Source organism: Ammodytes marinus, assembly GCF_949987685.1.
Source record: "Ammodytes marinus genome assembly, chromosome: 2".
Classification (NCBI taxonomy): Eukaryota; Metazoa; Chordata; class Actinopteri; order Uranoscopiformes; family Ammodytidae; genus Ammodytes; species Ammodytes marinus.
Genome location: NC_137231.1, coordinates 5,119,174 through 5,134,024, shown reverse-complemented (window position 1 = coordinate 5,134,024; position 14,851 = coordinate 5,119,174). Strand labels below are relative to the sequence as shown.

Below are 14,851 nucleotides of genomic sequence, written 5' to 3'. Positions count from 1 at the left end.
CAAGCGTTCTCTGTTGGTAGCATGTCCCATTGCTGTGAGCCACTCACCCAGGATTTCAGGGTTGCGGATGACAGAGCCGATCAGTCGGAGGGCCTGCTGGCCGGCTTTCTGCACCTTCACATGGGAGTCAGTCAGCACCTCGGTCAGCTTGGGCACAATGCTGGGCAGGCAAGACGACAACTGCTTAGGGGCACAGAAAGCCATGGCACCCAGCAACTCCACAGAGCCTGGGGGAAAGAGAGGGAGATTAAGATGAAGCGAACAACTTATTCAACTCATTGGACTGGTTGTGACTGATTGTGTCCCTTTTGGTGCGTGAAAACAACTTAACAACAAACTACTGAACAATAATCATGTGTGCCTAAAAAACATATCCTTTAATACTAAAGGTGATTCTGTAGAACACTTGTTGTCAAAATCAGGGAATATCTCTCTATGATCCGTTACCTGTCCGTACTGTGTGTGTGCAAAAAAAGAATGCTGGTGTTCATACACAGTGTAGGCTCTGTAAACTGATCTCAAGTTATTTTTCAATACCCTCAAGCTATGCAGAAGGCTCTATACCTGCTTTAGTCCTCCATGACTCCTCTTCCAGGGCCACCAGCAGGGAGGGAAGGACCAGCTTGACTCCGTGGGCACTCAGGTTCCTCATCACAGCCTTGGCACAGTCATCTGCAGCCTGGTGGAGAAGGGAGGGAGAGAGAGAGAGAGAGAGAGAGAGAGAGAGAGAGAGAGAGAGAGATAGAGAGAGAGAGAGAGAGAGAGAGAGAGAGAGAGAGAGGGTCAAACCTCTACACAGGGGCCTATACACACTTTGACACACTTTGGTTGAGAAGTCTTGTGAGAAGCCACGGCAGTGACATGACCAGGAAGTAGACTAGCCACAACAAACGGCAGAGAAAAATCATAATTCTCCGACAAAATATTGGATCTAAGAGAATGGACTTATTGCACAGAGACTCCAAAAAGAGGCACAAGTTCAGACCATCGTCCTCTCCTGTCAAAACTCAAAGATCTTCATAATCAAATCCGACTGATTATGGCCGGCTGGCCAAGCAGGGTTTGCATCCTCACACCTTGTGACACTTATATGAGCAGGGAGATCACAGTATACATGCTGCAAACAGGTGGACTCTGAAACCTGATGTGCCTGCTGCTTACCTCTCTGACATACTGGTTTCCGTCTCCAAAGCAGAGCAGGAGGTGAGGCAGCACATGGACCACGTAGGGCTCAAACAGCTTCCCCAGCATGTTACACAGCATCTCAAAGGCAAACAGGGATCCTGGACAGAGACAAACAGCTGCTCAGTGCCTTCAGAATGGTTCAACCAAGATGCTATTTAGATGTTGGCTTCTGGCACCCATTTTTTTTAAATACTTTCTTGGATTTTTCTTTTTATAGAACACACAAACAAAAGACAAAATGAACAACTAACATGGCGTACTCTACTTAAAAGGTTTCCAAGACATTGTTTAAGTTAAAGGTAAATGTTAAGCAACAAATAAAAAGTCAAAAAGGTGTCTTGTAGGTCACTTCAGCGCTGCTATATGGTCGAGGAAAGGCTGCCATATCTGTTTAAATTGTTCTACTTTTCCTGAAATCTCATGATGGATTGTCTTCATATATAGAGTGCTAGAGAACTCCATGAGCCACATATCGAAGCAGGGGGCTATCTTGGCTTCTGTTCTGACACCCATTTGGTTGATACAACGAAAACAGCATAGTCTAACATACATCACATCCCCAGGTGTAAATTCAATCAAAAGCTAACAGTTGAATGGACTTCACACTGACCTTCCCTGCGTCTGAAGTTCTTCTTGTCCTGGATGGCGTCTGTCAGCGTGGCCATGATGTCTTGTTGCTTGAGGGCCAGGATGCCCAGGCCTTTGACCAGGCCGGCCAGCCCGTACGCCGCTCCCTTCCTCTCCGCGTACTTGTCGCTCTCCAGCAGCAGCTGCAGCAGGTTCTTGACGATCCCCGCCGCGTCCTCCTTGATGGCAGGCACCAGAGGAGGGAGGCAGCCGGCCACTGACTCCTGGACCTGAGCAGGGACAAGACAGGAGGTTATGGGGAGAACCTTTTCCAGTAGTGTCCAAATAAAAGGCTGAGTGTAGAGTATGGGGGACAATACATGATCATTTCCATTGTCGAAACTGATTAAGTCTTGTTTATATTATCGAATCATTTTTTTCCAGTTGCGAAATTGGCTTCTATTTTTTCTACACCAGACAAAAGGGCTGAAACACCCAATAACAGTTTGGCTCCTTGACTTGGGATAATATTTCTTAAATTGCAACCATGGGGATGTATTCACATTTGTGAGATTAATTAAAACATTCATTCATCTTGTTTTCACGTTCAGCACCTCCTGTTGTGGAAGGATCCTTGTTTCATAAGCACATTTTGCTAAATGTTCCACTTTGAAATTGGCAGTTGAAGAGGGCTCCTTTGATCAAATTGTTATATAGTAGACCAGGGGTGGCCAACCAGTCAGAGACAAAGAGCCACATTTTTTACTGTGTTACTGCAAAGAGCCACATCGTACACACGGGTACACACAGTGGCGATTCCAGGAAATTTTGACTGGGGGTGGCCAAGGTGGGCCACAGAGTTAGAGTGGGGTGGCCATCGCACAACTGAATGAATAGCATGTGATATGCTGTACAACCAATTCAAAGATGATTTATAATCCCAAATGCCCAAATCATGTTAGTATCCATTGTAATGTTTGTCAGAAAACTAAACCCCTGAAGGGGGGTCTGGGGGCATCCCCCCCAGAAGATTTTTTTGTGTTTTCAACATGTAATCTAAGCATTCTGATGCATTCTGGCGAACATAATAAAGGAAAAAGTCAATATTTATTTCAGCTCAGATGAATAGTAAAATTAGCAAGACAACATAACTTGCTAGCAGCCAGATGCCTAACAACTGCACAGAGGGACGGATGACCACTAGCTTTTGACCAAATATCTTGCTAAAAAAATAAACCTTTATTTATGAAAGTCTGCCCTTGCTAAGAACATGTTACACTCGCTAACTACAAACTTGAATTTTTTTATTCAGATTTCAAAAATCTGCTGGGACACGTGCCTATACACATGCATGGGTGGCACGCATGTCACAAGCACACTTATGCTGTTTTCAAGACCTTTGCTGACCAGAGACCAGTTCTAGTGGCCACAGTCCTACCATTAATTTAGTAATTGAAAATTGGGATGGCCAGTAAGATTTCAGGGAGTGTGGGGGGGGCGTTTCTATTTTCGCGGGGAGCTTGCACATGCATGCACAAGCATTATTTATTTATTTAAAAAAAAAAAAAAAAACGGGGGCCCCACACTAGGACTTGAAACGGGCCCCCAGATCGTTAAGGCCGCCCCTGTGATAATGACAGGACTGGACTCCTACAGTACTAAAGACGACAGGGCAGTCATTTTCAACAATGAACATTGTGTGCACTGCCTCACACACAAACTCTTAGTTCAACCAAGTCCACAAACAAAAATATAACAATTTAAAATAGCGTTTTTCTCTTACTATGCATGTTGCTTTGTGGGACTTACTTTTAGCATGGAGAGAGCTGAAGTGGCGCTGAAGATTTGAAGCCTTGAAATGCGCAAATGACACCTGGCATATAAGGCAGAATGGCCTGCCATAACGTTCAACAACAAATATGAACTCTCCCACTCTGTTTTCGGAGCGAACTTGACACAAATAGTTTACTCACGGAAAACCTCCCTCCAAGCTGAGCGGGCAGTTTTATGTTGCGTCCGCACCAAACGTTTGCGAACGTTATGTTGCGTCCTCAATTAAACATTTGCGAACAGGCATACACATAGGGCCTACACATTAATAAAATAAAAAATTAAATAATAGACAACATGTAAAACGAACGTAAGAGCCGCATGAAACGTTTGCGAACATGCACACACATAGGCCCACACAAAAAAAAAAGTATAAAAAAAATAAAAAAATTATAATCACATAATTTGATATGAACTGAAGAGCCGCACGAAGCTGGGCAAAGAGCCGCATGCGGCTCGCGAGCCGCGGGTTGGCCACCCCTGTAGTAGACTATATAGGGATCACCCCAAGTGTAGTAGAGTAATGTAAGTGTCAGAAAAGCTGTATAAAAAAGAACTAAGAATTCAACCTCTTGGATTCTAAACACTCAGAATAATAGAGGGTGAAGAGGAAGAGTGGCTTACTTGCTGTGAAGGTGTGGAGAGAGCAGTGATGAGCTTGGCCACGATGGGTTTGACTTTAGGGTCCATTTTGTCCAGATGTTTGGCCAAGGAGCCCATGAGGATAACCACACTCTGACGGACAGAGTCATAGCTGGCGTCCTGGGGGGCGTTCTTTAGAAACTCCTCAAACACTGGCAGCAGAGCGCTCACGTTGTCCTGTTACAAAAATTGTCATTAAAAAAAAAAGTAGAATTCAAAGTATTTGTGAGATTATGCAGTGAAATGTTAGCCTGAAAATCCAGATCCATATCTAGAACGATATAGGGTCTGGCCACGATCAATAGACCTTCCCAACTGAAGGGGTGGCACACATACGCGTGCACTTCAAATACCACTGCACGCAATTGGATAGCACTACAACCAATCAGAGCAAAGAACAAGGTGACGTATTAAGCCCCGTTCATTTAGAGAACAGTGGGGTTAACTGGTAAATTAAACTTTTGCCGTGGTCGGAAAATTCTTCTTTCTTGCTAATGAAAGATTTGAGTGACATCTTCCAAATCGTTCGAGGCCAAAGCAACGCATCCGAAAACATCTTTGTTGTTTACTATCACGGCTTCACAGCACTGTGGTCATCCGGTTATGTGCGCCCCAGAGCCCCATACAAAGGGCTCTGCCACGCCCATAGTATAATCAGAATGTTCCTACATAGTTAATGAGCTTCAATGGATCGTGTCCAGACCAACAGGCTGAGCAAATTTTGCTAGCTGCATGTCTGGATTTCCAGGCTAGTGAAATGTGCAGTAGCCTGCGGAAATGAGAAGTGGGCGGTACCTTTCCGTGTGTGTTGAGCGCAGACAGGGCCGCGTCCAGCATGCAGCGCCGCACGTCAGCGTGGCGGTCGTTCAGAGCGTCAGGCACAAAGAAGAGGAAGAGAGGGGTGACCTGGGGCTCGTCCAGGTACTGGGACAGCTTGTTCAGAGCCACAGCTATGCCACACCTGACAAGGGAAGAGTTACAATAGACCTCAGTGCACAAGAGGGAACATCTACATTTTGATGGTTTCTAGTACTCTGGCATTATAGAAATAGCTTTTATGATAAAGGGTCGGATATGACCTCGCAAAGCACAGCATTAATAAGCAAACCAGGGTAAGGGTATAGGGTTGTTTATCAAATGACACAGATAAAAGCGGAGAACTGTCTGAAATAATAGGATCTCCGATAAACTCCTTCAAGCCTTTCTATGGCATTTAGCATTCCTGTTTTTTGGCATCTCATTTCTCCCTGCAGAAACTACAAGTAATCCAAATGTTTGGGCCATGACTGACAGTAGCCCAATGTAGATAAAATGCTGGATAATTGTGCATTTCATGCGCTTGGGTCCTTGGGACTGAATTTCCATTTTATCTGGCAAGAAAAAAAAAACTTGTCTATATATGATCTTGGCAAACAAACATTGACAATTACCTGGCCTCCCATTGGTCAGGTGGCGCTTCAGAGATGACTCTGCCCAGGGCATCCAGCACAGGAGGAGGTCTCTGGGAAAATAAAAACAAATACAAATGTGTCACAACTTTGTGTCTGAGCTCAAATACTTGCACCAGTAGTAGCCAGAGCTAGAAAGGATTTGGCCATGCAGGGTTCCCACACAATACATTTTCAAACCCTTTCCATGACTATTCTATGACATTTTACCCATTTCCATAACCTTATTTAGGCCTGCTTCACAGTCATATGGCTTAATTATGAAACTTGTACTGCATTTCTCTTGAGCCATGTGTTATAGTTGTCATGTAGAAGTCATAAATTATTAAACACGCACTTCCTAGTCATTCTTGTGGGTAAGCAAACAAGCAGGATTACGTAATGTAAGCCATGTTTTGGAATTCTTCTGAACATGATTCAAACACAAACTACACTTTTCCAAAACATTCAGTTATTTCCAAAACATGTCCAGGTCTGGAAAAAGCTTCTTCACATTTCATAATTCTTTCCAGGAATTTGGTGAGCGTGGGAACCCTGGCCTTGGCACAGACACTCACATAGAGTTTCTGGTGGTAGAGTTCAGTGAGCTGGGCCAGCACGGTGGGAGACTGCTCTCTGTACTGGGACACAGCGGTGGACAGGGCTTCTGCTGCGGCTGAACGCACGGCCTCCTCGTGGTGGGTCACGTCTCCTATCAGCAGGGAGCAGAGCTCAGGGACTGACTCCAGACCTAGAGACTCCAACAGGCTGAGGACGGACAGGACAAGACAGCTCATTGGTTCAACAGTTTACACAATGCTAAAGCAGTATGCTTTGATAATGATGACAGAGAGGGGCTACATCAATATGATATGGATGAGCATGAAACACCTTAATACTCACTTTTCAGCCAAGGTGCGGCACTCCTCCTCGACATCAAACCTGGCAACCCATAGCCTGCGCAGCAAACTCAGCCCGCTCTCTTCTGTGCTGTCTGTGGGCAGGGCAAACTCCATATCCAACAATCCCTGAGCACAGAGAGACTGGCTGTTAATACAATGTCTACTAGGACTACACATACACATGGGCTATATGAAATGTCACTTAACCAAGGATACCACTTCATATGGTAATAGCAGTTCTTTAATATTCCTGCTCCGTAGCTCACCCTGAGGGCAGCATCGCGGACAGAGAAGCATGGAGAGAGCAGGGCATCCATCAGCACGTCTATCTCCGCCTGCTCTGCCACAGTGCAGCCTTCTCCTCCTCCAGCGCTGGCACACAGGGTCATCAGGCACTGAGCCGCCAACACCTGAAACACACAGTGTGAAAGGTCTTGTATACAGGACTAAGCAGTCAGTCTGTTATCGCTTTGGTTATAGCCTCGTTTCCACTGAGCGGTGCAGTTCGCTTTGGTGTGGCTCTGCACACATTTGCTTTTCCAGTTTCAAAAGTTGGGAAGGGTCCCAAAATAAGCGAGCTGAGCCGCACACATTTCTGTTACCCTTTTGTTTGGGGGTACCGAGCCATCCCAAAGCCGTGGCGCTACACACTGCGTTGATTGGTCGACACTCAGTACCATAATTTCCGGGGAAGAGATAAACCGCTGTGGTGGATTTTGAATGGTTAATACCAGAGTTTGCTGAGCGTGTATATCTTAAAGGTTGGGGTCACTGGGGAAGTAATGAAAACAATCTATGTAAGGACATGTGTTTGACTTGTTGTGATGAAACGATCTGTCTATTTGTAGAAGATTAAGACACGTGATACACCCCAACACACGATATAAGCGTGTGTCCTCTTCATTGAGTTCATTAGTGGGCTACACTGTGTCCCGCTGCTACCTTGTCACCGTAGTGACGTAGCTGCCGCGGCGCCGCTCTAGAGTTACCGTGCAGAACCAAACCGAACCGTGCCGTACTGGAAGCGAGGCATTTGTTAGGTTGTTTCAACAGACACAAAGCGGATAGATGAAAGAGAATTTTTCACATAGATAATAAACTTGTAATGCTTTATAATTTCATATAGGCAGGAAGAAATGTGGGGAAAAAGAGAGGCCCTACAACAACAGAAAACTTGAAATGTATTTAAATTCCGTCTGTCAAATCCCTTGTGTACCTGGAGTCGTGGGGTGGCGGTGGAAATAATTCTTGTCAGTAGCAGCAGCATGTTGACACGTGGAAGCAACTCTGGGCCGTTCTAAAGAAAAAAACAACACAGTCAATGACAAATTACAAATGAACACAGTAGGACTGTCACAAAAACTTTGCCATTTTACTTTTACCGACCAATGGCTCTCTTAGCTAGATGTGAACACGCTGAGCGAACAGAAAAGAACAGCTATGGAGATGGCAGGTGAGGTTAACAAATAAAGACAAATAATGTGTAGGGCAATGTTTTCTCATTTGTTACTCTTTTGTTATTTCTGATAGACTGTTTTTTTCTCCACATAATTAATAGATTTTCCAAACATATTCCTGTACTAATGACAAAAGAAATTTGTCATTAGTACAGGAGATTTTTTTTTTGTAAGTACCTCATCTATGAAATTGGTATCATCGGTCTCGGTGGTGTCCCGGAGCTGTGAATGTTCGGTGATGACTTGTAAGGCTCTGATCATCAGGGCCTCTGTCTCCTCGTTGCTGCCTGAAGATTCCCTCAGCATGGCGTTGAGTAGAGGGAAGCAGAAGGAGAAGGCAGGAGCAGACAGTGGAGCCACGTCTATGGGGAAAAACAAGAAACAAGAGCGATCAGTTAGCCAGCACTGAGTCTCTTATCTTATCCTGCTTGCTACAACTCTAACTTGCTACTGAGAGGACTTTTTAATGAAATATTGTTCCGATATGTACTCCTCTGTATCATCTCATTTTACAGCTTTTTTTAAATCAATGATTGTCACGGGCATTTCAAATTTGGTTAATCTTTTTTTGATTGGTTGTTCGAGTCTGTTGTTGAAGAATAAAGTGCAGTCAGTCAATCTTTTCTTACCCACTTTGTCTAGAATCAGATATGCATTCGAACAGAAGGATTGAAAATAAGAACATGTATTGAGTTCTCCTGTAGGTGTTTCATTGTTTGAAACGGCAAGACACAGACACCATCTCGGAAAAACAAAAGTTCTTCATTGTGTGTGCTGTGCGGTGGAACTGTTAACTTCCAGTGGCGTCTGTGACTGTGCTCACCCCAAGCCCAAACCACAGCGATTTCTACCAGCATCCAATGCGGAAATGACAAACATTGCAGTAGCTTCCGGTAGCCACTACGAGGTGATACAAAAAGTGATCAATTTTTCGTTGACTCACTAGGCCGTTTTCACAGTCCCATTAAACCTATTTACAGGCTGGTCCACAAAACCATTCTAGTCTGTATGTTTAGGTCATATCTCCATGACAACACTGAGGGGGGTGATTTTTTTTTCTAACAGGCATATTCTTTTGGAGGTTAAAATGTATCACTTCGCCTCGGAGGTATACGTCAGCTAGATGGGCGTATCTCCCTCCGCCCGACGTCACATCGATGCCCTTTTCCGGCAAGAGGAGTGAGGCAGTGTAAAAATCTCACAAGATGGCGACGAGCATAAGCCAGGAGAATGGGATGCAGACAGTCTGAATAACTGAGGTCAGCCCGGATGCTACATCCATTTTATATACTATCTATCTATGGCTCACCCCCGGCCTTGGTGTCTCTCTGTGGGACAGTGTGGTTGTGCAGCAGCAGTATGGTGCGGATGGTGGCTGTGTCCAGGTCCTCGTGTTCCCAGGCCTTGTCCAAATCACATGCGGGCTTCAGCAGACGCAGGGTCACGTGTCCCACGAGCAGGGCTAGAAGGGGGGGAAGAAAGCAGTGGTGAAAACAGTACAGTCAAGTAAAAGAAAAAAAGTGACTGTTGTACTTTTATATACAAGTTTATAATTACTGGTGCATTTACGTAAAAGCAGGTGTGTAGCAGCATGAGGTGCAGCTCATTTAGTATGGGACTGCAAATACATCTTATTTTCATTGTAGATTGAAGTATTGACTTTATTTTTTTATTAATATATTGATTGTTTGCTTAGTAAAATTTAAGAAGCAGGAACCATGACATTTTGGGAATATTTGCATTAATTTGGACTTCATCGTAATAGTCAATTAAATTGAAATCTGTCAATCAACTTATCAATCAGCCCGACTGATGTTTCATATGTGTTTGGAGGACTACACACAATATTTGATCAACTCTTCATAGGTTCCATGTGCAAAGAAATCTTAATAAATTAACCCGTGAACTCAGTTATCAGATACATGTAGTGGAGTAGAAGGTAGAATATGTCCAGTGAATTGAAAAGATTCCAGTACAAGAGCCTCAAACTTGTACAGAACTTGAGTCAATGTACTTAGCTCCATTCAACCGCTTGACATGAGATACTGGGGCAATGTCTATTAATCCAATCCAATCCTACACCAAGACAAAAAGCCTCTACCTAGATTGCGAAGGTCTTTGGGCATGAGGCACACGCCGATGTCCAGGTAGACCGGTTGTATGCGTGGAGCAGCCAGAGGAGACTGGAGCAGAGGGATCAGAGCCTGGAGCACAGCGGGGAGCTCCTTGGTGATCTGTGGGGGTTTCTCCATCAGAATGGCTTCAAGCAGACCCAACACGCTCTCCAACATCACATCCATCTGGGGACAACGGAAGAGTATGAAACAGATCAATACGGTCAACTAAAAAGGGCCTACGTTTTTAGAGAGTTTCCCTGCGTTCCAATCCCCATACTTCCCTACTATTTAGTATGCCAGAAAAAGTATTTAGGATGTCCCAATACATGCATGTCAATTGTAGTATGCTGAAAATACTTTGATGCCCCACTAACTCCAATAGCATTTTGCAGTATTTATCATTATTCTTGACATTTTTCGACATAATGAAAAAAATAATCTTCCTTATCTGATTTTTTTACTCTCATGTGGCCCTAAAACTCTTCTGTACTTTAGTATGTAGTGAAGTAAAAAAATAAAAAGTATGTGATTTGGAACGCAGGGTTTGTTTAGGTGACTTGGTTCCCCTACCCCTTGAAGCCTTTTGCGAATGGCGGCCTCTTTATCCAGCTGGATTTGCATCATTTCCTTTTGTTTGCTGGTTAGCTGCAAATCATCTTTGATGCCCTTCTTCCTCTTTATCTCCTGCAAGATCAAAAGAGCAATCAAACCATGTTCCACACATTAGTGCAACAAACAAACAAACAAACAAACACAATTTGGTGTTTAGAGCCCGTTACCTCCTGTAACTCCAGTTCAATGATCTGCTCCTTGTAGGAGTAGGCCTTGTTCTCTCTCTTCATGTTGCCTTTATTGGTGCCTTCCTTCTGGGCACTGCAGCGAGCGTAGAGGCAGGAGACAGCAGTAAAATAAAACGCCAAAAAGAAAACAGATAGTTCTGTCCAGTGGTGTGTAGTTTAGGAACTCTGAACCAAGAACTCTTAATCTATTCATTACCTGCACATCAAAATGCCTTAACATGTACATCCAGTTGATCGCATATTGCACATTGTAAATATTTTTCATCACATTGCACATTTCAATTTAACTTATCTACTTTTTACTCTCTATTCTATTTTATACATACTGTTTTATATTGCACATCAAATTCCTTTGCACTACTTATTTAGAATTTATCTTATGTAAATATTGTTTATGTTATTTAACTCTATTTTTTTTTTATCGTACCACCTGCACCGTGGGACAGGGATAAACATCATTTTGATTCTGATGTATGTCTTGCATATATCAGAACTGACGGTAAAAGACTTTGACTAGTTTAGAAGTGGACAATAGTATCAGAGGCAGTGTGTGTTACCTCTGTATGATACTGTCGTCATAGAGCTCTCCCTCGGGGGTCAACATGATGGCGTACTCCTCCCTGGTGACGTGGAGTAGGGCGGGTTTAGAAAGGCCCTCCATCATATGACTGATCACCCGCGGTAACAGCTTGTCAGAGGAGAGGCAGGAGAGGGCACCCACCGCATTTTTCACCGCCTGAGGAGAACGGAGTGACCAGTAAACACCCAGGTAAGCATCAACAAGAGTCAAGCATCAGTGGCCCTCGAGTAGGGCTGGGTATCAAAGATCCATACTGTTTTGGTAACGACTGAAATGCTTCCATGCCATCTAGTGTCTAGAGGCATCCAGGGAAAAAACATTAGGTAACAACATGGGTAACGCAGTATGCATCAGTGGGCCTTGCGTACCGTCTTACACCTTTTCATTTGGCGCTGTCAAACTATTTGCACTGATTCATTGTATTGATTACATTTTGTTCCTTTTTTGATGGTATATTTTTGTGGGAGCTGCAGTGAGCTTATTTAAAGTATTATTTATTGATATTATGGAAAAAAATATTTACCATAATGTGTAATGTCATCTTGTAAAACAGTTTCATAAAATTGCTATTGAAAAAAAAGTATGCTTCAGGAACCGGTATGGAAGTCAAGGTATCGGTATTCGTTAGCCTGGCACTGCCAGCCTACCTACTTCCGCTCAATTTTAATTTCCCTTCAGTCTGGGTCCGCGGTATATTCGCAGGCTTTCTCAGGAAAGATTTTTGCATGATCAATCAGCGAACAGAGGGAGTGGCTGAGGATGTTGAGGTCGTGCGCCAGTTTCAGTTGTAGTCAGAAACCGGCGCATGACATACGTCACGACCAAATGTTATGCGATTGGTTGGCAGACCCAGAGTGGCACTGGGCAGATCCAATAGTTTGAAACTTCAACAGACACCCGCCTCCAAGTGAGTGAACATTCGTCAATAGAGCGATTCCAGACCTTCTGTACAAATGAAATGAAGTACGATGGTCTGGTAGAACCAGGCTAGGTATTCGTATCGATCATTTTTAAACAATACCCAGCGCTTGCCTCACAATCAATTTTTATATAGTTTATCTTTCCTTAAATAAACCTTGGTTTCTTAACAGTAAGCAATAATTTACACTTTAGTGTTCTTGTATGTATACATGCAGAATAAGGAGGTAGGTGTGTGTGTGTGTGTGTGTGTGTGTGTGTGTGTGTGTGTGTGTGTGTGTGTGTGTGTGTGTGTGTGTGTGTTATTTTCAGACCTGGTTGTCAGCGTTGACCTCCAGTAGTTTGGGTAGAATGGCCTCCAGATTCTTTTCTATGAATTCTTCTGCTTTGATGTTCATGGAGTGAAGCAGGATAGGCCAGAGACCACGGCGAGCTGTAACTGAAAGACATCCAGGGGGAGAAGAGATGTCAAATATGAGGCCGACCACCGATACATACTGAAAAACTCCACAAGATGATTAAAGGTGGAGTCAGCCATTCTGGAGAACGCTTGTTGTCTAAATCACTTTTTTGCCAAAATCAGTGAATATCTCCTCACGATCCACTACCTGTCCATACTGTGTGCGCACTGAAAAAAGATTACAGTGTTCATAGACAGCCTAGGCTCTGTAATCGGGCATGTTGCTAGCTACGGTTGGACCCCTTGGTTTATATCCTTTGTTTACACAGCAGTTTACGGAGCCTAGAATGTGTAATAACACCAGATTTCTTTCAACGCAAACACTTCAGGGATCGTGAGGAGATATTCACCGATTTTGACAACAAACGTTCTCCAGAATTGATGAATCCACCTTTAACCGTTAAAAGTGAGCCTGACTGTTGTTAAAGGTGCTGTAAGCGGAATGGTTCTTTTAGCTAACTTCCTGTCAGTTACTGCAGTTAGCAGTCCCCTCGCTCGTCCCTACGTCACCACATTAATGCACTGCGGTCTTCAAGCAGTGCGTTATCTAGCATCATCTCAGATCCATAAGTGTGATAAAACATGATAAAAACCATCAAAACAGACTTTGGGAAGGATTTTTACCTGCTCCGCCATTGTAGGCGCATACACATTCACCCATCTGTTGCTCTGGCGTGCACCGGCAGTGAGACCATGGAGTGTATATACTATATATGAGTGAGACGACTGTCGGTTTGTAGCGTTCTCTCTTCTGATTGGATAACAATTTCGGGATACTCCAATAAGTTTATTTGCCGATTACATGCAAAGCAGCTGACTGAGAGATCGGCTTTATGAAACGCGCACATTATGTAAGTGATCACTGTATGAATAAAGAGCGATTTTACACTTATATTAACATAAATAAACCGCTTACTTCACCTTTAATAAATGGGCAAGCAGATTGAGTGTGGAGAGCATCTCATTCCCCTTACCAATAGATGGATGGTGGCTGACTACGAGGATCTCCATGGCCAAGTGTTCTGCTTCTGTGGGGTCTCCCCATTGGCTGGCAGAGGAGCAGACCACACACAGCGCGTCCAGCAGGACACGAGGGGAAGCGTAGAGGCGACCCAGCTCACTCAGCTCTCCTGAGTCTGAGAAAACCACATCCTTGGGTAAGACCTGAAATGTCAAGCTCACAGTCACGAACACTGTCTTTACAACGATCAAGCTCTAAGGATTGGACTGATTCAAAGATCCACATTTTAAGGATGTTTTGGAGGTCATATATTCAGTGTGTACTTTGTGTTTGTTGATGACCACGCTGAGTTCTCCCAGAAGGCCATGGGCCAGAGGGGATCCACCCTGAGAGGAGAGCAGCTTCTTGACGGTCTGCTGCGCCCGCTTCCTCACGCGCCAGCTCCGAGACAGCAGGACCGCTACCGTGGCGTGGTGATACATCCTACAGAGCAGCCACAATTAACTCCAGATTACAGCACTACAGGGTTAAAGCAAATTAGACAATTCTGTGATAGATTTGGCCCTGATCCCCCCCCACAGGTAAAATAACTTATTAATACTCAATATGCAAAACAAAGTATGCATGCAAATAAGTGAACAACACTTCTCCCGTCATAGCTGCTGGTGTACGCATTGTTTAACTTCACTATGTAATGACTCTAAACCAGCGTTACTCATAGCGCGGCTCGCGAGCCGCATGCGGCTCGCCAAGCTTCTATGTGCGGCTCGCATGGCAATAAAAAAATACTGTGATATGATCATGCAGTTAATACAGATATTTCATAAAACCATTAAAAACAAGCATATCTATAACATCAAACCTGTTAAACTAACGTGGCTGCTCTCATACAAATAAGTAATAAAAGAATAAGTCAACAACGGCATTACAAGGTGGAAATACAGACTAGAAAATAATATATTTAAACTTGCTCAGCCGTACGCTGACTGACAGCGGGGTTGCCAG

The 14,851-nt window shown here is 44.0% G+C and overlaps 1 protein-coding gene across 1 annotated transcript in view; it reads right to left on the bottom strand.

Moving 5' to 3' along the window:
* gcn1 (GCN1 activator of EIF2AK4) overlaps positions 1–14,851 on the bottom strand; it is a 45,229-nt gene that overhangs the window by 18,121 nt on the left and 12,257 nt on the right. Inside the window, exons 17-36 of the mRNA XM_080045519.1 lie at positions 14,170–14,329; positions 13,860–14,049; positions 12,740–12,864; positions 11,485–11,663; positions 10,907–11,000; positions 10,698–10,811; positions 10,112–10,310; positions 9,320–9,472; positions 8,188–8,372; positions 7,770–7,850; positions 6,820–6,963; positions 6,555–6,679; positions 6,230–6,419; positions 5,655–5,725; positions 5,020–5,185; positions 4,207–4,401; positions 1,796–2,042; positions 1,162–1,283; positions 565–679; positions 48–227 (exon numbers count right to left, since the gene is read on the bottom strand). Coding sequence (XP_079901645.1) covers positions 48–227; positions 565–679; positions 1,162–1,283; positions 1,796–2,042; positions 4,207–4,401; positions 5,020–5,185; positions 5,655–5,725; positions 6,230–6,419; positions 6,555–6,679; positions 6,820–6,963; positions 7,770–7,850; positions 8,188–8,372; positions 9,320–9,472; positions 10,112–10,310; positions 10,698–10,811; positions 10,907–11,000; positions 11,485–11,663; positions 12,740–12,864; positions 13,860–14,049; positions 14,170–14,329 — 3,035 coding nt within the window. The remainder of the gene's footprint in view (positions 1–47; positions 228–564; positions 680–1,161; positions 1,284–1,795; positions 2,043–4,206; positions 4,402–5,019; positions 5,186–5,654; positions 5,726–6,229; positions 6,420–6,554; positions 6,680–6,819; positions 6,964–7,769; positions 7,851–8,187; positions 8,373–9,319; positions 9,473–10,111; positions 10,311–10,697; positions 10,812–10,906; positions 11,001–11,484; positions 11,664–12,739; positions 12,865–13,859; positions 14,050–14,169; positions 14,330–14,851) is intronic.